This window comes from Mustela erminea, chromosome 1 (genome assembly GCF_009829155.1).
Source record: "Mustela erminea isolate mMusErm1 chromosome 1, mMusErm1.Pri, whole genome shotgun sequence".
Classification (NCBI taxonomy): Eukaryota; Metazoa; Chordata; class Mammalia; order Carnivora; family Mustelidae; genus Mustela; species Mustela erminea.
The window spans coordinates 160067747-160093714 of record NC_045614.1 but is presented as its reverse complement, the minus strand read 5'-3'; the positions used below and the strand labels follow the sequence as shown (position 1 = coordinate 160093714).

General features: G+C 37.7%; 1 protein-coding gene across 3 annotated transcripts in view; it reads left to right on the top strand.

Annotated features, from left to right (window-relative positions):
• Positions 1-25968, top strand: part of GRAMD1C (GRAM domain containing 1C) — a 92191-nt gene that overhangs the window by 2841 nt on the left and 63382 nt on the right. For 2 of the 3 annotated variants that reach the window (XM_032348301.1, XM_032348293.1), the window contains exons 2-3: positions 2591-2740; positions 19867-19945. In XM_032348301.1, the coding sequence (XP_032204192.1) occupies positions 2591-2740; positions 19867-19945 (229 nt within the window). The remainder of the gene's footprint in view (positions 1-2590; positions 2741-19866; positions 19946-25968) is intronic. The other variant, XM_032348311.1, reaches the window with a different exon arrangement.

The window sequence follows — 25968 nt, the reverse complement described above, 5'->3', positions numbered from 1 at the left end:
TTAATATTGTGGGTGCTGAGAGGGTTTTCTTGACATTATTAAGGGTGGAGAGGCCCTTGGTTTATTAAATACTTTACAGGAATTTAACTTAGGTGGCAGTCCTTATGCTGTGTTTGGGGCAATGATCCATCCCCTTTTTGTGAACTCCTTTGTGCATATTTGTATGTCCTGACTGATATGTCAGAAGAATGTCTTCAGAGGAGAATGTAATCTATGTAATGTCATACTTGTGCTCCTGGAGAAAAATGGATACAATTACGATATTGCCTGTAAAGGTTGCATGTGATGGCAAGCCTTTTGAGGTATCTTGTGGCTAGCTAGATAAAGGTATATCGTGTCTCACTAGAGGTGAAGGAAAAATGTGACTGAGAGGTTACTGAGAGAAACATTGACTAGAATATTAGCCAGATTTAAAATATCAAATATTTCCTAGTTTCTGATTGGATAGAGTCAATAAGTTCCATAGTACTGGGGACAGGTACCTTAGTGGGTAGGTGCACAGCATCAAGGGCCCAGTAATCCACTGTGAGGCACCATTCATCTTCCCAACTTTAACAGGCTACATTAGGCTGTTAAATGGAAAAGCAGTAGGGATAATAAGTCTTTCACTAATTAGGTCCTATATAATAAATCCCAATCCTCTAAGGCCCTGTTTTATATTATATTGAGTTGTATTTACTATTTTAGCTAGAGGTTGGCGGGGAGGGCTCACTTTTAAAAAAGCCATTTGTACGCTCCAAAGACTATTTAAATTTTTTGTTGGGTCAGAGCATCCATTGCCCATATAGGATATTTTAGGGTGATGTGTACAATACTATATATTACCAGGGAGAATTTAGGCAAGGCAGTACTTCTGGGGGTTAAAGTGACGTATACCTATTTACAGTCCGTTTTATGTTGAGTAATTCCCTTAAGATTATAGGAGGTGCCTTGTTTAAATTTAGTGGGGTCTCCAGGTGTAACTATAGCTTGAGCCCAGTATTGATGAAACTAATGAAAATTTGCCACTTGATACATTTCAACAGATGTTGAAGTTAATTCAAAAACCTTTGCCGTACAGATACAAAAGCCAATCTTTATCTTTTGTTGTATAAATTATTTTAATAAGTTTTGCATTTTGGATTTCCAACTAGGCCAAATTGTGGATTTCTTTTTCAGTTTTTTTGTTTGGTTTCTTTTTTTCTTTTTTGGTTTGTTGCTTTGTTTCTTTTTCTCTCCCTCTTGGTGGTGAGTGAATGTGGTGGTGAGTGGAGGGAGTCCTATCTACCATTTCGTATTTATAAATTTGAACCTTCAGGGAGCCTCAAGTCAGTATTGCCAGGACTAAGGGCATGTGGTTATTTTATGGAGTTTAAAAACCCTATTTGGGGACACCTGTGTAGCTCAATTGGTTAAGCATCTGCCTTCAGCTCAGGTCATGATCCCAGAATCCTGGGATTGAGCCCCCGTGGGGCTCCCCGCTTCTCTCTCTCCCTGCTTCTCCCTTTCTCTTTGCCTGCCGCTTTGCCTGCTTGTGCTCTCTCTGTTTCTTTCACTGAGTCAAATAAATAAATAAAATCTTAAAAAATCAAAAAACAAAAAACAAAAACCCTGAGCTTAAATTGAGGCTGAATTACCCCTTTGCTGTGCCACCTGGGTGCCATGGGTGGTTTTCTCTGTAAACCCAAGGATCAGGATTTCTGTTACAACAGAGGCCTAGATGGCAGCAGCAGCAGGACAAGCAGGAACAACAGAAGTATTTAAGGGGTCTGGCGAGCTCTAATTGTTCTCACAATGGCTGCTCCCCTCCCTTTTGTAAACTCCATAATGGCTCTCTTTCACCAGGGACCACCCATTGGGCCCACATCTTGCACAGGGTGTGCTCTCCCCGCCCACCACCAGTCCTCCATGGCGGCCAATGCCTGATTCATTTGTTTTTAACTCAGTTGTTTGTATAAATCAGAGTGAATTTGCCAGCTCCCCACAAATGGTTACTAAGTTTGCTTCCATTCTCTTAGTATTACAAATATTACAAACATTGTTGACTCTATGTACACAGGGTTTTAAATTATACCCATTTTAGGCCTTACTAGACACTGCAGATTACTCTTCAAAGAGGTTGAACTAATTGTCACTCCCGTTGCCTGGTATTTTGCTGTTTAATCTTCCTCTAGCCGACTATGAACTTCTGGAGGCTAAGGACTTTGTTTTATTCTTTTTTTTAAAAAAAGTTTTTATTTATTTATTTGACAGACAGAGATCACAAGTAGACAGAGAGGTAGGCAGAGAGAGAGAGGAGGAAGCAGGTTCCCTGCTGGGATCATGACCTGAGCCTAAGGCAAATGCTTTAACCCACTGAGACACCCAGGTGCCTCTGTTTTACTCATTTTTTTTAATTCCCAGTGCTAATTAAACTACCTAACAGTAGTAGTCATTGGAGAATATTTGTCACATGTGTGAATATATGAACTGTAGAGGGGGAAAAATTACTATTTTCTAAAAGCTTAAATATTGTTTTCAAGTTAAGTTATCTAGTTTGAACATTAACTCTTGTCATTTTAAAATGAACGTTCCTCAGTAAGTAATTTAAATTATTGGTACTTGTTCCCAGGTAATAAATGAAGGGGAGTCAAACTTTGCTGCTGAGCCTCAGGAAGAGTTAGAGGAGAATCCTGGTCCAGTTGTGGATGAGAGTAATACAGTTTCAGCAAAAAAACAGGGACCAAATTTACATAACTGGAGTAGTGACTGGAGCTTTTGGGTAATATTTTTTCTTCCTTATATCTTCATTGTAATCTTAAATGCAAATTTTCTTTAAGTTTATAACAACTCATAAAATATAATGTTGTCTTATTAGCATCTAGATTTCAGATGTTTAAGTCCAGAGTCCAAGACATTTCTGATTATGCTCTCCTTTGGCCACTAGAATGCACTGTTGTCTGGTTTGTTGGAGTGGAATTGTCTGCTTCGGTTTCCCTGTAAGAAAACTGCACCACAGAATTGGATTCCACTTACACTGTTGTTCACTGTATTAGCAAGACTAATGTTATGCAGAAACCGTATTTCTAAATGTTACTGAGAAATCAGCTATTTTACATAATTTTGATTTAAAGAATTAGTTTTGGTACCGAAAAGGAAGTGTAACAATATTTGACCTGTAGCATATTAATAATTATAAGATAGGTTTTAAAGGTAAGAGTTTCACATTCTGTTTGCACTGTACTTACTTGGTTGTATAACCTGAATATGGTTCAGGTTTCCCCCACTGTAAAATGAGACTCCTGCTTGTTGATTAGGTGCACAGAGTCTTTTGGGAAGAATAACATTTCTATTGCTGTATGAATGCTAGCATTTATTATTTTAAAGGGCTCATTCTAAATCTAGCGGTTCCTATGACAGTTATGAGATATTTGAAAGAGTCTGGTATAATGCAACTTTAAGTGAACTTTATATAAGATTATAAGGCATTTATAGTTCAATATTAATTCATTGGAAAGCTGACTCTTGACAATTAGGTATATACTTGGTAGCAGAATTTCTTTTCTTTCTTTCTTTTTTTTTTTTTTTTAAGATTATATTTATTTATTTGACAGAGACACAGCAAGAGAGGGAACACAAGCAGGAGACATGAGAGAGGGAAAAGCAGGCTCCCCTCGGATCAGGGAGCAGAGAGCTCGATGCGATGCCTGGCTTGATCCCAGGACCCTGGGATCATGACCTGAGCTGAAGGCAGATGCTTAACAACTGAGCCGCCCAAGCACCCCAGTAGCAGAATTTCTTAAAATTTTAGAGTAACCTAAAAAAGACATGATATTAACAGGTTATAAAGATTAGTATAAGTACCATTATTCTGTTCATAATTAATAGCTGTTTTTGAATATTACTGAAACTTTTTAAAAAAAGATATTATCTATTTATTCATGAGAGACAGAAACAGAGAGAGAGAGAGAGGAAGAAGCAGGCTCCCCTCGGATCAGGGATCCCAATGTGGGGTCTGATCCCAGGACCCCGGGACCATGACCCAAGCTGAAGGCAGACACTCAACCAACTGAGCCACCCTGGTGTCCCAAATGCTATTGAAACTTAACATAAATAACAGTTTCTTAATTCCTGTTAAGAAATGCAACTAAGTTTTTATTATTTATTTATTTTTCGTGCTCTTGATCCTTTTTGGACAAGAGCTTAAAGACTGCTGATTTTGAAGATTTTATTTATTTATTTGAGAAAGAGAGAAAGTGAGAGCGAGCACGAGAGGGAAGAAGGTCCGAAGGAGAAGCAGATTTCCCACAGAGCTGGGAGCCTGATGTGGGACTGGATCCCAGGACTCCAGAATCTTGACCTGAGCTGAAGGCAGTCGCTTCACCAGCTGAGCCACTCCAGCACCCCTCAACATAAGTTTTTAAAAATCATATCCTAAGGAAAATGTTTAATTGCTAAGAAATATACCAAAAACCTACACATCCTGAAAATTATCTCATCTATATTGATTATATTACTTTTGGTTACATTCAGAGAAAGTTTATGACTATTATAATGTTTTAGCCATTCTGCACTATGATTTTTGTAGCTTCGTTGTAGATTGGAAATCCTTTATAGTTCTAAGAGCTATCTACAGGACTAAAAAGTCGCTGTGGTTATTCTTGGCAGACTTAAAGCAAGAAGAAGGGTAAAGCAAGAAAAGGAACAAGGAGGGGAATGAGGATTTAGTAATAGGAGAGAGAAAAAGAAGATACATGCGTTCTAGAGCTTTGCTACTCAAAGTGTAGAATGTGGGGCCAAAAGATTTGGCATCACCTGTCAGCTGATTAGAAATGCAGTCTTGGGCCCAGCGTCAGATCTACTGAATTAAAATATTTATTTCACAAGAGTTCCAGGAGATTTGTATGCACTTTCAAGTTTGAGAAGCACTTGTTTAGAGCGTTTAAAGTCTACTTTGGCTGAGTTTGTGTCTCTGTGCTGATTACAAGCACTTTACTTTGAGGAATTTTTTTTTTTTTTTAGGAGTTTTTATATGAATTCACATGGAATAGATTTATTTATTTTTTTATTTTTTAAAGATTTCACCTATTTATTTGTTAGAGAGAGAGAGAGAGAGAGCTAGTGAGTGCAAGCAGGGGGAGCTGCAGGCAGAGGGAGAAGTAGGCTTCCCGCCGAGCAAGGAGCCAGATGTGGGACTTGATCCCAGGACCCTGGGATCATGACCTGAGCCAAAGGCAGATGCTTAATGACTGAGCCAACCAGTTTTCCCACATGGAATAGATTTAAAGACAAATACAACATCTTAAAAGTTTTACTGACTTTTTGGAGGTCACTTGCCCAGAAAGTGTACTATCAGAACTGAGAAGCAAACAAAACCAAAAGGAGCCTGAATAGCTAAATCAAAGGTCATGCTTATGTATCTTGTGGAGGAGAATTCCTCAAGTAGTCATTTGGAATATCTTTAATAATATTTTTGATGTATTTTTTATAAGCCTAAATCAGTTGGCTCCCATTTTATAGTTGAATAAGGTATTGGAGATAGGGGAATTATTTGGTGATAGCACATGGACAATGGGAAGAAATGACATCAGAAGCTCAAAACGTGTAGCAACATGGGCCTCTTAATGTGGAGGCCAAAGGTCTATGTCGATTAGCTGGCTCTAATATAATACAGTTATTGGTAGAAGTGATGATTAAAAAGTCTGCAAAATAATGCACTTTTTCTCTGCCATTTTAAATCCATCTGCTTCTACCACTGACACCACCCTGTTGCTGTTTTCACATTCTCCTGGCAGTAAAGTTGGAATTGAATGAGTGTAGTAAGATGGTTGCATTCACTGAGGGAGCCCAGATCAACACAGGAAAGACTAGTACCACGGCAGGGAAATATTCATGAGACACATGACCTGGTAGTTAAGCAAATAATTGAAAAAATGTCAAGAGTTGGTTCACTGGAATACCCAAGGAATCTGGATTTGTGCTTTTACACTTATGGAAGGTTTCTACCAAAAGGAGTTGATAACTTTTTAAAAATTAACATATTATGTATTGTTTGCCTCAGGGGTACAGGTCTTTGAATCATCAGGCTTACACATTTTGCAGCACTCACCATAGCACGTACCCTCCCCGGTGTCCATAACCCAGCCACCCTATACATCCCTGCCCACCCAGCAACCCTCAGTTTGATTTGTGAGATTAAGAGTCTCTTATGGTTTGTCTCCCTCCCCAGTCCCATCTTGTTTCATTTTTTCTCTCCCAACCCCCATGACCCTCTGCCCTGCCTCTTAAGTTCCTTGTATCAGACCCCCACCCTGCCTCTCAAATTTCTCATATCAGAGAGATCATATGATAATTGTTTTTCTCTGATTGATTTATTTCACTTTGCATGATACCCTCTAGTTCCATCCACATCATTGGAAATGGCAAGATTTTGTTTCTTTTGATGGCTGCATAGTATTCCATTGTATTTATATACTAAATCTTCTTTATCCACTCATCTGTTGATAGACATCTATGTTCTTTCCATAGTTTGGCTATTGTGGACATTGTTGCTATAAACATTTGGGTGCACGTGCTCTCTCAGATCACTACATTTGTATCTTTAGGGTAAATACCCAGTAGTGCAATTACTAGCAGGTAGTGTAGCTCTGTTTTAAACTTTTTGAGGAAGTTCTGTGCTGTTTTCCAGAGTGGCTGCACCAGCTTGCATTCCCACCAACAATGTAGGAGGGTTCCTCTTTCTCTGTATTCTTGCCAGCACCTGTCGTTTCCTGACTTGTTAATTTTAGCTATTCTGACTGATGTGAGGTGGTATCTTACTGTGGTTTTGATTTGTATTTCCCTGATGCCGAGTGATGTTGAGCACTTTTTCATGTGTCTTTTGGCCATTTGGATGCCTTCTTTGCTGAAATGTCTGTTCATGTCTTCTGCTCATTTCTTGATTGGATTCTTTATTCTTTGGGTGTTGAGTTTGCTAAGTTCTTTATAGATTTTGGATACTAGCCCTTTATCTGACATATCATTTGTAAATATCTTCTCCCATTCTGTCAGGTGTCTTTTGGTTTTGTTGATCGTTTCCTTTGCTATGCAAAAGCTTTTGATCTTGATGAAGTCCCAATAGTTCATTTTTGCTCTTGCTTCCCTTGCCTTTGGTGATGTTTCTAAGAAGAATTTGCTATGGCTGAGGTCAAAGAGGTTGCTGCCTGTGCTCTCCTCAAGGATTTTGATGGATTCCTGTCTCACATTGAGGCCTTTCATTCATTTTGAGTCTATTTTTTTGTATGGTGTAAGGAAATGGTCCAATTTCATTCTTCTGCATGTGGCTGTCCAATTTTTCCAACACCATTTGTTGAAGAGACTGGAATTGATAACTTTTTAAAGTTTTAGTATTTAAAGAGGTAAGCTCCAGGGACATGAAAAAATCACTGGTGTAGAATAACTCATATACTCTGGCCTGGCTAACTCAGTAGTTGTTCCACAATAGTGAATTTAGAGGGCAGTGTGATTGTCATTGGGTGAATTGGAGATTGGGCACAAAAGATCTGGGATGGAGTGTATACTCTGTCCCTGGTGATTACACTGTGTGGTGTCCTTGAGTATGTTATTTAATCTGTCAGGTGCCTTACTTATAAAATGAGAGATTGGGCCATAGTATTGCAACATTGGTGTGTCTTGAATTAATATGAGAAAAAAAGTGGAGGCGGTGTTTGGCTAGCAAGTGCTCATAATTTACATTCCTGGTAGCTGCATATCAGTTATAAAAAACTCTGGGCATATATAGTGGGAGTATGTTACACGGAGAACACCTTTCCTTAAGAGTGGTAAAAAGGGTTGAAAAGTGCTGGATAAGAGGACCTCCTATTTGTAATATTGGAAAATATGTTTTTATGAATTCCCCATAAATAAGAAAATTGTGAGAACTTGACAAAAGGATACAAGACAGTGAAGTAGAGTTCACTAAAAGTTTTTTGTTGTTGTTGAGGCTGGTTTCTTTTTAGACCTTATCCATTTAATCTTGTGCTGCTTAACAGATTGACTAGTGAGTGTCTTTCTGACAGTAGGACTTTATTTTTTAAGTTTTATTTATTTAATTCCAGGGGAGTTAACAGCTGACAGTAGGACTTTAATTTAAAGGTGTTTGATTAGGACACCTAGGTGGCTCAGTCTGTTAACCGTGTGCCTTTGGCTCAGGGCATGATCCCAGGGTCCTGGGATCAAGTCCTGCACCCTGCTCAGGGCAAAGCCTGTTTCTCCCTCTGCCTCTGCTGCTCCCCTTGCTTGTGCTCTCTCTCTCTCTCCCTCTCTCACTGTCAAAAAATAAATAAAATCTTTAAAAAAAAAAAAAAAGGAGTTTGATTAAATCACCATAGACCTGATAGTGAAACCAACAGCAGCAGATTTTCTGTCCTGTATTATAGAAAGAGGAATCTTAATTGTTACATTTGCTTTCTTTTTTTAATTTAAAAATTACAGTATTTCTCAGGTCATGATTTCTCAGGTTGTGCTCCCTACTCAGTGGAGAGCCTGCTTCTCCCTCTGCCTGCTGCTCTCCTCGTTTTATGATTTCTTTTTTTATTTTATTTTAAAGGACTATTTTTTTAAAAAGATTTTTAATTTTTTTGAAAATGATTTTATTTATTTATTTGAGAGAGAGAGGGCATGAGAGGAGAGGGGTCAGTGGGAAAAGCAGACAGGGAGTCTGATGTGGGACTCGATCCCAGGACTCCAGGATCATGACCTGAGCCGAAGGCGGTCACTTAACCAACTGAGCCACCCAGGCGCCCCTTAAAAAAGATTTTATTTATTTATTTGACAGACAGAGATCACAAGTAGGCAGAGAGGCAGGCAGAGAGGGAGAGGGAGGGAGGCTCCCTGCTGAGCAGAGAGCCCAATGCAGGGCTCGGTCCCAGGACCCTGGGATCATGGCCTGAGCTGAAGGCAGAGGCTTTAACCCACTGAGCCACCCAGGTGCCCCTGCTTCATGCTTTCTTTCTCTCTCTCTCTGTCACTCTCACTCTATCTATAAATAAAATATTTAAAAATAAATAAATAAATAAAATAAAAAATTAAAATTAAAATATTTAATCCTCATATGTGGGAAATGAGTTTTATTAATAACTTTTAAGTCCCAATGTGACAAAAATTATGTGAAAGGGAAAAAACCTTGAAATAAACTTAATGGCAAATAAATATGAATACTTTTGCTCTTTAACTCTTAGTAAAAGTACATAGCAGAAACAACAAAACCAAATCCCTAAAAACTGACAAAACAAAAACTCTTTTTTTTTTTTTTCCTGACTAAAATAATGGCGTATTCCAGGTGGATTAATGTCCCAGAGGAAGAGCCTACAGAGATTTGCAGCAGACATGTTGATTTAATGTAACTTCTTTTCGTGATGTTGGGCTAGTAACTATTAAGAGTAGAAAAAACCTTGAAGATTTTCTTTTGCTTATGCTTAGAAAATGACATACTGGGGCACCTGGGTGCCTCAGTTGTTCAAATGCCTGACTCTTGATTTCAGCTAAGGTCATGATCTCAGAGTTGAGAAATTAAGCACCACACTGGGCTCTGCACTTAGCATGGAGCCTGGTTAAGATTCTTTCTCTCCTTTCCCTCTATCCCCCCATCTCACCCCCATACTTGCATGCTCTCTCTTTCAATAAATAAATAAAATAAAAATAAAAACATATTTTTGTTCTAAAACATTTTTTTTAAGATTTTTTTTTTTATTTACTTGAAAGTGAGAGAGAGCACATGAGCAGGGGGAGGGGCAGAGGGAGAGGGAGAAGCAGACTCCCTGCTGAGCATGGAGGCTGATGTGGTACTTGATCCCAGGACCCTGGGATCATGACTCTAGCCAAAGGCAGACGCCTACCCTACTAAGTCACCCAGGTGCCCCTGTTCTAAAACAAGAATAAAGCAAGTCTAGATTTTGAACCATTATATATGTACAAATAATAAATACTAGTGTTTTGTTAGAAAAACATTTAGAGTTGAATTTTTCTAGATCACCAGCAATTTTTTTCCAATTATACAAGAAATCAGGAGTCTTGACTCTATACTTTATCATTGGATTATAGCATGATCATAGTCATGTTATTCACAAGTAAGCTTTCTGCTTATAAGTGGGGATAAAAGTTGTAACAGACCTGATTTGAGCTAAGTACATCATGAGGATTAATTAATGTTTCACTGTTAAATAACAATAAAAACCAAAGCCCAAGAGGATTAATTAGTATGTTTGCAACATACTTTGGCAACTTTGGAGAGGTGTTTTCTATAATCTCTCCCAATGTACCTTGGATTTACTGAAGCTAGAAAGGATATTTTAGACTTTCATTTTGATAACTGATGGAAAGAATAAACTTATTTTCCAACTTCTGTTGGATTTGAAAGTCATATTTTATCCAATTAAAATTTAATTATAGATAGATTTTCTTTGAAAACCTAGATATCTTAAAACTTTTAGATTTAATTATGAGGGAATAGGAAATAACGTTCTGGCAATACGGAAAGAGAACCATTTAACTTAAAAGCTCTTCCACTATAAAGTATCTAGAAATGAGGATGAAATGTTGCAAACATGTTTTTAAAATGAATGCCTGGGCTCACAAAATAGCAAGGGAAATACCTAAGGGCTAAAAAAGAAGAGGGAACTGATTAACAGAGTTGTAAGCTCAGGAGCTAATGCTGAGGCAGCCCTGAGGAATTTATTTGTCTCAGTCATGAAAGCTTTAATGGCCACACTGGGATTGGAGATGATGCCTTGGACTTGTGTGAATTAGAACTGGGAACTCCTTATAAAGCCATGACTCTCGAAGAGTTATACATTCTGTGAAGTGTAGAATAGGAAGGAAATTCCTAGTCTACCCACACCTGCCTGTTTGAAGATAAGGAAGCTTACTGTCCAAACTTGTGCTTGGAGTGGAGAAGGATGGTCATCTTCCTGAGAATACACAACTGTAGTCCATCTCTCATGACATTTTGGGACTGGAATTTAATACTATATGAGTGGGCAGGAGATTCAATAAATAGCACATTACTATTACACCCTCAAAACTTCAGATAAAACTACCAGATAAAGACTATTAAACCATCATTAGATATTAATAAAGACTTAATAGAAGGAATTAAGCATGTGAAAATGGGTAAAGCATTTTTCTTTTTAATTTAGAGAGAGAGAGTGAGTGAGCAGGGGGAGGGTCAGAAGAAGAGGGAAAGAGACTCAGACTCTGTGCCGCATACCGAGCCCAACATGGGATTTGATTTCATGGCCCCGAGATCATAACCTGAGTTGAAACCAAGAGTCAGACCCTTAACTGACTCCCCCCAGGCACCCCTGGCTAAGACATTCTTAAAAACACCAGGCAGATTTGGGAGACAACCAAATACAATTTCTAGAAATGAAAAATGTAGTCATTGAAATAATAATTTAATAATTCAGTGGAAGGACACCTGGGTGGCTCAGTCAGTTAAGCGTCTGCCTTTGTCTCAGGTCATGATCCCAGGGTCCTGGGATTGAGTCCCGCATCAGTCTCCCTGCTGAGCTTCTCCCTCTGCCTGTCATTCCTCCTGCTTGTGCTCGTTCACTCACTCTCTCTCTCTGACAAATAAATAATATTAAAAAAAAATAAAAATTCAGTGAACATGGGAAATAGCAGCTAAAGAGAAAAATCAGTAAACTGGTATAGGAGGAAATTGTTACACTGTGCCACTGAGAGATAAAAATAGAAAAATTTGAAAAAGAATGGCTTAAGTAATAAGGAGAAAAGTAGAGTCCAGTATGAATCTAATAGAAGTTTCATATTCAAAAAGATATGCCTGAAAATTTTCCACTTATGATGAAAGACCAGTATCAGGAAGTACAGTGAGTCTCTCACAGGATGAATGAAAAGAATATATGAGCAGAGACATTGTTATCAAACAAATGGCAAAGGTAGATATACATGAATTAAGATAGGAATAGCTTTTCCAAAAAAGTTTATTCATTTATTTTTAGTAATTTCTACATCTAGCATGCGGCTTAAACTCACAACCTTGAGGTCAAGAGAAACATGCTCTTCTGACTGAGCCAGGCAAGCACTCCAGGAATAGTAATTTAGTAATTCATTTAAGTGTCTTCTTAAGAAGACTGCACCAGGCTGTTCTAAGTGTCTCCGCCATTCTAGAGCTGATTGGGAAATGAATAGTATGCACATTACCAAATGTGTAATGTATTTCGTTTCAAGCTTTTATTTAAATTCTAGTTAACATATAGTATAGGTATTGATTTCAGGGGTAAATCAGTGATTCATCACTTACATATAACACCCAGTGCTCATCACAAGTGGCCTCCTTAATACCTATCACACACTTAGCCCATTCCCTGTCCACATCCCCTTACAGCAACCATCAGTTTGTTCTCTATAGTTTATATAGCTAATAGTCTCTTATGGTTTGCCCCCCCTTTTTTCCCCCTGCAAATGTGTAGTGTTATGTCAGGTAGTAAGAGAAGACAATAGAGAAATGTAAGGTATAGAGAATCACATGGAAAGGAGTAGCATTTTCAATTAGGATGGTCTGGAAAAGCTTTTCTGAGGAGGTGCCAATTGATATCCCTATATCAGGGACAAGGAAAGAACATAGATGAATCACGTGAGGAAGGGGAAAAGGAAGTGGTGCTCCATGGACAGGCAAGAGGCAGGAATGAGATTGGCTTGTTTGACAAACAACTTACTGATGGAGTCAGAAGTGGTGAGTGAGGAAGAAGAAAAAAGTCAAGGATAATGATTCCTAGATTTGTGATCAGTGCAACTAAGTGCATGGAAGCATCACTTAGGAGATGAGAAGACAGGAGAGAAGTAGTTTTGGGGGTTAAGAAAATCAAGTTGGAGATCCATATATGATATGCAAATAGAAAAGTCTAGTAAGTTATTGGATTTATGACTTGAATCTCAGGAGAGAGATTGAATAGGGAAGTAAATTTGGGAGACTTTGAGTATGGATGGTATTTAAAGAAAGATTTATAAAGATTAGATGAGATCACCAATGGAAAAAATATGGATTAAAAAAAAGAAGTAGGGGCGCCTGGGTGGCTCAGTTGGTTGAGCAACTGCCTTTGGCTCGGGTCATGATCCTGGAGTCCCAGGATCGAGTCCCGCATCGGGCTCCCAGCTCCGCAGGGAGTCTGCTTCTCCCTTTGACCTTCTCACCTCTCATGCTCTCTCTCACTGTCTCTCTCTCAAATAAATAAATAAAATCTTTGAAAAAAAAAAAAGAAAAGAAAAAAGAAGTAGACTCTCCAATGTTTAGAACCTCTCTCCAATGTTTAGGTGGTAGAGCAGGAACTAGATAAGAAACTGAGATTTGGCTAATGAGATAAAATCTTAGGAAGTGTGGTATCCTCAAAGTGATTAATGTCTTTTAAGGACAGAGTGACCTATTGTGATAGGTAGAGTGAGGCCTGAAAAATGATTATTGGATTTGCAAAGTAGAGGTTACTAGTGACATTGAAAAGTACAGTTTGGGGGCAACTGGGTGGCTCAGTGGTTAAGCATCTGTCTTCTGCTCAGGTTATGATTTTTGGGTCCTGGGATTGAACCCTGGGTCAGGCTCCCTGCTCAGTGGGAAGTCTGCTTCTACCTCTCCCTTTGCCCCTCTACTTTCTCCCTCCTCCCCACCAAATAAATAAATAAAATCTTTAAACACATATACTTCTTTAAAGATGACAACATCAACATGGGAAAATATTTTGGAAAAGCAACATGACTCCTAAGAAATTATGAATAAATTAACATATTTAATAAATGACATAGATAATATGGAAAATACCTGAAATAGTAATGTGTTATTGGGATATTAATTAAGGCTTCATCCTAAGTATATCCTTTTGATTATCTAGTATAATGAGAAATTTGAAAATTTTATTTATTTGAGACAGAGAGAAAATGAGCGGGGTGGGGGCTAGGCAGAAGGAGAGGGAAAAGCAGGCTCCCCCCTGAACAGAGAGCCTGACTGGGGGCTCAATCCCAGGACCCCAAAATCATTATCTGAGCTGAAGGCAGACACTCAGCTGACTGAACCACCCAGTCTCCCCAACAATGAGAAATTTTAAATAGTACATATAAACCAAATCTAAAGGAATATAAAAATTCTAACCCAGCATTCTTTATCTGCCTTTCCAAAAAACCTTTTATTAGATATGAGATGTAAACTTAAAAGCCATGACATTGATCCTATGAGCCACATCTAAGAGTGAGTTTCTATTACACCAGTCACATTGTTCTCAATAATTAAATAATTTTACTTGTGTTATTTGTCTGGTAATGTCATTATTAACAAGGAGTACTAAAATGGCCTAAAGATGCGCAGTTGGAGGGAGAACATAGAAGGATGTGAAGATACATATGGCCAACAGATGCATGAAAAAATGCTCAACATCACTTGGAATCAGGGAAATTCAAATCAAAACCACAGTGAGGGGGCGCCTGGGTGGCTCAGTGGGTTAAAGCCTCTGCCTTTGGCTCGGGTCATGATCCCAGGGTCCTGGGATCGAGCCCCCACGTCGGGCTCTCTGCTCAGCGGGGAGCCTGCTTCCTCCTCTCTCTCTACCTGCTTCTCTGCCTACTTGTGATCTCTGTCTGTCAAATAAATAAAATAAAAAAAAACACCACTTCACATGGAATTGCTGAAATTAATAAGTCAGGAAATGACAGATGTTGGCGAGGATGCAGAGAAAGGGGAATCTTCCTACACTGCTGGTGGGAATGCAAGCTGGTGCAACCACTCTGGAAAACAGTATGGAGGTTCCTCAAAAAGTTGAAAATAGAGCTACCCCACGACCCAGCATTACAATACTAGGTATTTACTCCAAAGATACAGATGTAGTGACCCAAAGTTACCTGCACCCCAATGTTTATTAACAGCAATGTCCACAATAGCCAAACTATGGAAAGAACCCAGATGTCCATTGACAGATGAATGTATAAAGATGGTGTGGTATAAATACACAATGGAATATTACTCAGCCATCAGAAAATTGAAATCTTGCTATTGCAACAACATGGGTGGAACTAGAGAGTATTATGCTAAGCGAAACAAATCAATCAGAGAAAGACAGTTATCATGATTTCACTCACATGTGGAATTTAAGACAGAAAACAGAGGATCACAGGGGAAGGGAGGGAAAAATAAAATAAAGTGAAATCAGAGAGGGAGACAAAGCACAAGAGACTCTTAATTATAGGAAACAAACAGGGTTGCTGGAGGGAAGGGGTTTGGGGAGATAGGGTAGCGGGGTGATGGACATTAAGGAGGGCATGTGATGTAATAAGCACTGGGTATTATGTAAGCCTGATGAATTACTGAACTCTACCTCTTAAACTAAAAATACATGATATGTTAATTAATTGAATTTAAGTTAAAAAAATTAAAAAAGAATGTGGAGAATGACCTGTGAATCAGCTTTAAAAGCACTTTAAGCATTTCTACCTCTTATGTAGAATTAACACATTTATTCTAACCCTACAAAGTTTCTCATATTTTTTTTTCTACTTTTAGTCCGAGATAATTTTAGACTCATATGTAGTTATAAGAAATGATACAGAAAGAGGCACCTGGGTGCCTCAGTTGGTTGAGCATCTGTCTTCAGCTCAGATCATGATCCCAGAGTCCTGGGTTCGAGACCAACATGGTTGAGCTCCCTGTTCAGTGGGGAGCCTGCTTCTCTCTCTCCCGCTGTCCCTCCCACTGCTTGTATTCCCTCTCTCTCAAATAAAAATAAAATCTTAAAAAAAAAATGATGCAGATAACCTGTACCCTTTAAACAATTTTCCCCCATGATTACACCTCGCAAAAGTATAGTACCATACCACATTGATACATGCTGATACCACACTGATACAGAACATTTTCATCACAGCAAGAATCCTTTTTACAGACAGAGCCTTTTATAGTGCCCTGCCCCCTACTCAACCCTTGTCAACCACTCAGCTGTTCTCCATTTTTATAATTATGTCATTTCAAGAATATTACATAAATGGTATCATACGGTATGTAACCTTTTCAATTTTCATTCATAATTTGCTGGCGTTCCATCTAATTTGGTTTGTGTACCAAGAGTTCATTCCTTTTTAAAGTTTATGTATGAATGTATGTATGTATGTGTGTGTGTGTGTGTGTGTGTGTGTGTGTGTATTTAAAATTTATTTTAAGTAGTCTCTATACCCAGTGTGGCGCTCAAACTTATGACTCAGAGATCATGAATCACACACTCTTCTGACTGAGCCAGCCAGCAACCCAGTTTATTCCTTTTTAATGCTGAGTAGTATTCCATGGTATGGAAGTACCACAGTTTTAACTATATATCCATTGAAGACTATCTGGGATAGCTCCAGTCTGGGGCTATGATGAATAAAACTGCTGTAGATGTTCATGTACAGGTTTTTATGTGAACATAAGTTTTCGTCTCTAGGGGTAAATGCCCAGGAATACAATTGCTGGTCATTGATAGTTGCATATCTAGTTTTTAAGAAACTGCCATTCTGGTTTCCAGAGTGGCTGTACTATTTTATGTTCCCACCAATGTATGGGTGATCTAATTTCTCCATATTCTTGCCTCCTTGCTGAATGTTTTTATCATGAAAGGAGCCCTTCCGTGTTAATTTTAGAATAATTTTGTGTCAGATATTTTTTAGAATACCATTTTAATTCCTTTTGATATTTCCACTTCTGGTACTTTTCACTGTTTCTTGTGGATTTTAGTTACCATACTATAACATTTCTTTGCAGCTAAAGAAACTCCAGAATGTCTTTTTTTTTTTCTTCAAAGAATTTAAAAAATGTATTTCATTTTGCATTTCTTTAAAGCAAATCTGTTGTCTCCATTGTTTATGATGAGAAGTCAACCATTAATTGTCCTGGTTTCCACCTATATATATGAGTCATTTTTCTCTTGCTGTTTTCTCTTGCTCCTTTGTCTTTCAACAATTTAGCTATGCTGTAGTTCTTTAAATATTTTTTTAATTTAAAAAAATTTTAAAATTTTCATTATTTTTAATTTTTATCATCTTAATTTTATATATAGGTGTATGTTTTAAGGTTTATTTATTTATTTTAGAGAGAGAGAGAGCACACATGAGAGCTGGGTAGGGACACAGGAAGAGGGAGAGAATCTCAAGCAGACTCTCTGCTGAGTGCAGAGCCTGACATGGGGCTCCATCTCACAACCCTGACATGAAGACCTGAACTGAAATCAGGACTCAGACATTTACAAGCTGAGCCACCCACGCATCCCAGAATCTCTTTTCTTGGTTAATAGAGCTTCTTTGATCTATCAATTAATGTTTTTCCTCAGATTTTGAAAGTTTTAACCATTGTTTCTTTAAATGTTTTTCTGTCTCCCTTTTCCTTCTGTTGTTCTGTATTTTGAATCGATTAATGTTGCCTCACAGACCTCTGAGTCTGTTAACTTTCTATAGTCTTTTTCATTCTATTCTTCAAATTAGATAAGTTTTGCTAATCTAAGTTCGCTGATTCTTTCCTTGCCATATAGAATTTTGTGTTGAGCCCTTCTGGTGGATTTTTTATTTTAGTGAATGTAGTTTTCAACTCCAGAATGTCTTTTTTTTTTTTTTTCTTAAAAGAATTTAAAAAATGTATTTGTTGACATTCTGTGGTTGTTGAATCACTATTGTCATATTTTCCTTTAATTCTTTTGTGTTTTTTTGAGATTTTATTTATTTGAGAGACAGCACGAGCCAGAGGGGCAGGAGAATAGAATAGTAATAATTTTGTGTCAGATATTTTTTAGGATACCATTTTAATTCCATTAAATAGGAGAGGGAGAGAGAGAATCCCAAACAGACTCCATGCTGAGTGTGGAACCCAGTGTGAGGCTTGATCCCAGGACCTTGAGATCATGACCTGAACTGAAACCAAGAGTTGCATGCTGAACCGACTGTGCCACCCAGGCACCCCTTCCTTTAATTCTTTAGCATGGTTCTCTTCAGTTGTTTGAATATATTTGTAATAACTGCTTTGATGTTCTTGTCTGCTAAATCTAGTATCTGGGGACCCTGAAAGACTCTGTTGCCTGCTTCTCTTTCTTTAGTATGAGTCATGTTTTTCTGTTTCTTTCCATGTTTCATAATTTTTGTTAAAAATTGTACAATTTAGATGATGTATTGTAGCAACCATGGATTCTGATCACATCCTCTCTACCCCTAAAGCTTATCATCGATGATTTCTGATTGTTTAGTAACCTATCCTGGAGTAAATCTATGAAATCTGTTTGTCCAGTCTCTGCTCAGTTTGTTGTTGTTGTTATTTTTAAGGCTGACTTCCCAGTGCTCACCCCTTATTTCAGCCAGTGATTGGTCAGAAATTGTGCTCGTGTAGCCACTCTGGAAAATAGCACGGAGGTTCCTCAGAAAGTTGAAAACAGAGCTACACTATGACCCAGCAATCATACTACTGGGTATTTACCCTAAAGATACAAATGTAGTGATCTGAAGGGGCACATGCACCTGAATGTTTATAGCAGCAATGTCCACAATGGCCAAACTATGGAAAGAACCTAGATGTCCATCAACAGATGAATGGATAAAGAAGAGGTGATATATGTATATAATGGAATACTATGCAGCCATCAAAAGAAACAAAATCTTGCCATTTGCAATGACATGAATGAAACTAGAGGGTATAATGCTGAGTGAAATAAGTCAATCAGAGAAAGACAATTATCATATGATCTCCCTGATATGAAGAATTTGAGAAGCAGAGTGGGGAGATTTGGGGGGTAGGGAAGGAAAAAAATGAAAGAAGATGGGATCAGGAGGGAGACAAACCCTAAGAGACTCTTAATCTCACAAAGCAAACTGAGGGTTGCTGGGGGGAAGAGGGGTGTGGAGAGGGTGGTTGCTTTATGGACATTGGGGAGGATGTGTGATATGGTGAGTGCTGTGAAGTGTGTAAGCCTGATGATTCACAGACCTGTACCCCTGGGGCAAATAATGCATTCTAGGTTAATAAAATAATTTTAAAAAAAAGAAAAAGAAATTGTGCTTGAATGCACAGAGCCAGTATTTTTCCCTTCTGTTGAGAGATCTGTGAATAGGTTGGGGAATGCATTCAGTGTTCAGGACATTTTCAAGTTTGTCTCAATTTTTATGTTTTCCCTCAGGAAAACTTATTTCTGTAGCCACAAATGTGTGGATAGTTCGGGAGTTCTCTAGTCTCTGCTACACATGCATGCTACTTCTGTTTAGCTAGGAATACATGGGAAGTTTATCAAGCCCATTTATGGTTGTCTCTCCTCCAAGATCTCTGTGACATGCCCTGCTAATCTGCCAGTGGGCTTCTTTCTGGCCCCAGTTGAGACTGCAACCTCACACTCTTGTGGACAGCTTCAGAATTTTCCTTTTTACTTTGGGGCATAGCTTTTCTGCTCTGCACTCTGAATCAACTCAGCCACCTCTGTCAGCGTAGCTGCTAGTTTTCATGGCCTGTCACATTGACTTTATTGATCCGGGGAGGAAGAGTAATGCGAACTGGTCAAGGAAATGGTGCCACAGACTTCTGCTGCTCCTAAGTTCAGTAGATTTTCATGAACAAATACTTCTCAGTTTATTGTATGCCTGTTTCCAGTAATTTGAGATGATGTTTTGACTTTTTTTTTTTTTTTTTCCCCAGCTGTATCTTTTCTTTTGCAGAGAGAATTTGTCAAACTCCTTACTCCAACATGCTGGGAGCTTCCTTTTGGTGATTTGTGAAATGTTTATGTATGTGGTTTTTCATATAAAAACATACAAAATATTGCATGAAAATCATGTTTTTTACAGCCCATTTAAAAATTATTTTTGAAGACTACATTTCTGTTAATCTAATGAAGATTATAATTACATTGAAATTTAATCTTTTTATTGTTGCAGAGTTCCACCTACAAAGACAGGAATGAGGAATACAAAAGACAATTCACACATTTACCTGATACAGAGAAGCTGATAGCAGGTAAAAAAAGACAGGAAGTTGTAAAAATAATTTTACTACCTCATTATCAAAATAGAACTGACAAGTGACAATATTTGTAGAAAATTTAAGCCTTTGTGCTAGATAGAAAATATTATTGAAGATAAGTATCATATTAGGCAATGTAAAACTAAGTTGTAGTTTGGGGAGGAGTGATTTCTCACATAAAAATATTAAGTACTTCCATGTGTCCTGTCCCCATGCTTTAATAAAACCACCATTTTGTATCAAAAATAAATAAATAAATAAAATGAAAAAGTACTAGCTAAGAAAATAGAACTAAAAGAAAATTATTGTCACAATTTCTTCTGCTGCTTGTTTCATATGGTTTGTAGGAAAAATTTTAAATTTGATGTTCAATATGTATTACCTTTCCCTGGAAAAATGTATTCCTTAACAGATTATAGAGCAATTTTATAAAATTTTCTAGGGCTATATTATTTTCTTTCTTTCTTTTTTTAAGATTTTATTTATTTATTTATTTGACAGAGAGAGAGCGCGAGCTCACAAGTAGGGCTGTATTATTTTCTTTTTTTTTTTTTTTTTAAAGATTTTATTTATTTGACAGAGAGAGATCACAAGTAGGCAGAGAGGCAGGCAGAGAGAGAGAGGAGGAAGCAGGCTCCCTGCTAAGCAGAGAGCCCGATGTGGGACTCGATCCCAGGACCCTGAGATCATGACCTGAGCCGAAGGCAGCGGCTTAACCCACTGAGCCACCCAGGCGCCCTGTATTATTTTCATATAAACTTTAATTTCTTTAAAAGTTTACTTATGTATTGTTTTAGTAGTCTCTATACCCAATGTGGGACTCGAATTCATGACCTTGAGATCAAGAGTCACATACTCTTCCACCTGGGCCAGCCAGGTACCCTCATGAAATCTTTCAGATAGATTTTATTTGAAATAGACTTTAAGAGGAAAAATTTAGCCATTTTTCTTATAAAAAGTGCTTTACTTTTGAAATAAGCTTAATATAGATTTTTTATAATCAAAATAAAAATCAAAATTTTAGTGTGTATTTCATTTAAACCATTTATTCATAGAAATTTCTGATTTGATACTGTTGGGCAATATTCCATAAAATGTAACTGAATTTCTAGATAGTTCAGCTTAGTACCTAAATATCATTATAATGAATTAAAACAACTTCTAAGAACTTTTGAAAGTAATGCATTCTTATGACAAAATATTCAAATGCTATATAAGGGCATATAATGGGAAGTGAGTGGTCCTTCTGACCAAGACTACTGCAACATTTTTCCTGGCCTATATAACCACTTTTAGTGATTTTTTTATGTATATTTCCAAACATTTTCTGTAGGTATTTCAAGAGGCATGTACATATATCCCTAATGGAATTTAAATTAGAACATACGGTGCCTTACTCTTTGAACCTCGTTTTGAGCTCTTTTTATTAGCCTTACCTTAGGATCTACTTCATTCTTTCAATGCCTGCCTGGTATTCCACTAAATGAACTTTGTACCATAATTTATTTAACAAATCCTTTCTTGATGGACATTTTGTTTGCTTCTTGTCTTTTACTATTTCTGCTAATATTACACTGAAACTTTTACATTTGTTTTAGCACATATGTGCGCACATATTGTAGGATAAATTTTACAAAGTTAAGTTGTGGCAAAAAGGTAATGAGCATTTAAAAAGTTTACCGATCACTGGGCGTCTGCCCTTGGCTCAAGTCATGATCCTGGGGTCCTGGGACTGGGAGTGAGCTCCACCTCAGGCTCCCTGCTCAGCAGGGAATCTGCTTCTCCCTCTCCTCCTGGTTGTGTTTCCTCTCTTACTGTCTCTCTTTCTGTCAAATGAATAAACAGAATCTTTCAAAAAATAATTTAAAAAGTTTCCTATTGACAATTTACTCCAAAGGCTTCACCAATTTGCATTTTCATTAAGTGTATGTAAGTACCTGTTTGCCACACCTCAGGAACTTTGCTTGAGTAGAATTTGGTAGAAATGGTACTTCATCCTTGTTTAAATATGCATTTCTTTAATTATAAAGGAGGTTGAACATTATTCATATGTCTGTAAACCATTTGTATTTCTTCTCCTGTGAACATTTCTCATCATAAACTTGCCCATTTTTCTGGTGGTTGTTTGTCTTTTTCTTAATTTGTAGTAGCTTGTTAGATGTTTAAAAAAATTAGATCTTTTTCATGTGTGTTGCAAATGTTTCTTGCCGGTTTGTCACTTGAAATGAAATACTTTTCATAGAAACCTTTACAAAATTTATCATACTTGTCGTTGCCATCTTGAAAGAGTCTGATGATACAGTGACATATACTCATTATAAAACATTAAAGCTATAGAGAAAAATATAAAGAAAAAAGCTGAAAATTATTGGTCATCAAAATACCTACATATAATTTTGGTTAAAATTGTTCAGGTAACTTTTCTAGGTATTTTTCAGCATGTAAATTTGCTTTTAAAAATTTACATTTTGTAGTATTCTCTCACTGATACAATAAACCTGTTCATTTTATAAAATTTGGAGAGTACAGACTTTTACAAAGTAGAATTAATACCACATATAAATATACTAAGCTACAGACTGAGAGAAAATAGTTGATAATCCCATAACTGATTTTTTAAAGATGAACAGGACTGGCCCTCTTTGAAAGAATATATAACTGGGGCATCTGGGTGGCTCAGTGGGTTCAAGCCTCTGCCTTCAGCTCAGGTCATGATGCCAGGGTTTTGGGATCCAGCCCCGCATTGGGCTCTCTGCTCAGCAGACTCTCCTCCGTTAGTGGTGTGAGTGCAAACTGGAGTAGCTGCTTTGGATGGCAAGTTGGCATTTTCTTGTAAGGTTACACATACACTTAACCAATCCTAATTATTTTCTTAAGTGAACTGTAAAGCTGTGTTCCCAAAAGTCCTGTGCATGATTGTTTATAGCATCTTTAGTAATAATTGGGGAATAACCAAGATGTCATTCAACTGGTGAATGAGAGCTCCTTGAAAAAATGGTCCATTCTGGGGCTGGGACATTGAAAAATACAAGATAAGTGACTGTGGAGTATCTTGTAGTCTTATAGTGCCAGAAAATAAGGAAGTGCTTAAAAAAAAAAAAGGAGCCAACTTGAAAAAACTCCCAGTGGTCAAAGACAGAATAATTTGAGCAATAATAAAATCAATAATGACAATATTGGATTATAACCTGAAGAATAAAATAAATATCCATCAGTCTATATTGCTATAAATGCTTGAATAATTAAATGTGTCGGGGAGAAGACACAGATCTTCCTCCAGTAGTATTCCCAGGTAATTTATATGCACTTAAAGTTTGAGAAGTACTGTTGTAGGATAACACTTGAGTGCCATACCTAAGGGTGAAAGCTTACTAGGTTTTTGTTCTCTGTACTTATAATAATGATGATGAAGAGGATCTCTAAAAGATTTTAACCAATCCATGTATATTTATACAACTGATTTCACCAGTGTGACCCCATAGGAGCATCCAATATAAACAAGCCACTAATTTCACTAATGAAATCCCTTTTCTAATGTGACTATGCTGATTAGCCAAACATTTCTTTTTAAACCATTAATAAAGGTAACAGAAGGGCTTACTGTAGCCGCTGAAGGAGTATAGTCCTAATTAAAGTCTAATTGTTAACTGACCTATCCCAAGTGTGAATCCCTGATTAGGACAACTAACTATCCCTAGAATATTTCTAAAAACGTTTGCTTTAGGGTGCCTGGGTGGCTCAGTGGGTTAGGCCGCTGCCTTCGGCTCAGGTCATGATCTCAGGGTCCTGGAATCGAGTCCCGCATCGGGCTCTCTGCTCAGCAGGGTGCCTGCTTCCCTCTCTCTCTCTCTGCCTGCCTCTCAGTGTACTTGTAATTTCTCTCTGTCAAATAAATAAATAAAATCTTTAAAAAAAAAAAAAAGTTTGCTTTAGCTGGAGTCCACATTTTCACTCCTAATATTCATTTATGCCTTCTTTTTTTCTTGCTTAATCCTGGCCAAAGAAAATGTTATGTTGGGGAAATATAATTAAAAAGAAAATATCCTACCCATCCAGAAAACTCCACAAAAGTAGAAAAGAAAGAAAACAGTTTTATTATTGAATAAGCATTCAAATGGAATGGGTCTTGCATCACAGGTAATCTGAAAAAGAGATTGTGAAGAAAGACAGAAATCTCACCTTTTTAAATAACTGAACAGTTGCAACCCTTTAAAAAATGCTCTAAAGATAAATGATAACTAGTCTTCAAGAGGACTGGTAGTACTATTTATCGCACACAGTTCTTCATAAATTCACCTGATAATTGGGGCTACTCTCTGTTTTAACTAACTGGCTTTATGAAAAGGAAAAATAAACATATCTTTATGACAAGAGTTAGTTTTACAACTTGGAGCGAGATGCCCACTGAAGTTAAGCTTCTACTGTATCACAGAAAGGGGGAGAAAGGGTGCTGTCTTTCTTGATGTTCACATTTTAAAGAGGTGACTGCTAGGTCCTTAAGAAAACATTCCTGGGTTGTAAAACTGGCCAGGGGCTTTTTTCACTGTTTTTTTTTTTTTTTAAAGATTTTGTTTATTTCACAGAGAGAGATCACAAGTAGGCAGAGAGGCAGGCAGAGAGAGGAAGGAAAGCAGGCTCCCTGCTGAGCAAAGAGCTCTCTGTGGGGCTCGGTCCCAGGATCCTGAGACCAGGACCCGAGCTGAAGGCAGAGGCCTAACCCACTGAGACACCCAGGCGCCTATTTCACTTTTAAAAAGATTCACATATATCTGAAAGGAGCAAGAAAGAATTTACAAATTTTGTACAGAGACGTGAAGAAGTCTTTTTTCCCCTTTTTGTACCAGGGAACATTAATTTTTTTCTTTTTCAATTTGTATTTACCTTTACAGTTGTCTCAGTAAAAAGCAAACAACACAAAAAAATGTAAAGTATAAAAAAGGAGATTGGTTGTGGCCCCTGGGTGGTTCAGTTGGTTGAGTGTCCAACTCTTGATTGGGCTCAAGTCATGGTCTCGGCTTTGTAGGATCAAGCCCCACCTCCAGCTCCACACTGGGTGTCAAGCCTGCTTGGAACTCTCTCTCTTCTTCTCCTCTACCTCTCCCAGCTCTCTCTCTCTCTAAAAAAAATAAAAAATGAAAAAGGAGAATGGTTTCTTTTTTTTTTTTTTAAGACTTTATTTATTTGACAGAGATCACAAGTAGGCAGAGAGGCAGGCAGAGAGAGAGGAGGAAGCAGGCTCCCTGCTGAGCAGAGAGCCCGATGCGGGGCTCTATCCCAGGACCCTGAGATCATGACCTGAGCCCAAGGCAGAGGCTTAATCCACTGAGCCACCCAGGTTCCCAAGAATGCTTTCTTTTATAATTTAAATATTAAATCTGAAAGCAGATTTTAAAATGTTGTTCTGGAGAGTCTTTTTTTTTTTTTTTTTTTTAAGATTTTTATTTATTTATTTCAGAGAGAGAGAGACAGACAGTGAGAGAGAGAACACAAGCAGGGGGAATGGGAGAGAGAGAAGCAGGCTTCCCGCTGAGCAGGGAGCCTGATGTGGGGCTCGATCCCGGGTCTCTGGGATCATGACCTGAGCCGAAGGCAGACACTTAACGACTGGGCCACCCAGGTGCCCCTGGAGAGTCTTTTTTAAGGCAATGTTAGCATTATTGTGTTCCCATAGATGATTGCTGCTAGATAAGGATATTTTGGAAAAAAAAAAAGAAAAGAATACTTTGGGATGTATATTTCCTGACATGATTGTTTAAGAACACATTCTTTTAATTCACTGTTATCTCCCTTATAGATAGATGATGTCTAAATCCTTTGATAAAACTATAAATAGGACATCTTGTTTATTTATTGTGCAATTTTACTCTAGAAGTATATGGTGCTTATTCACTCCATCTGTATTTCCATAACACTTAGTACATATTTCCACTCTAACCTTTGTTGTGTTATAATTAATAAATCTTTAAGAATTGGAGCCATTCAATTGTTCCAAAATTGATTATGTAATAACTAGTTAG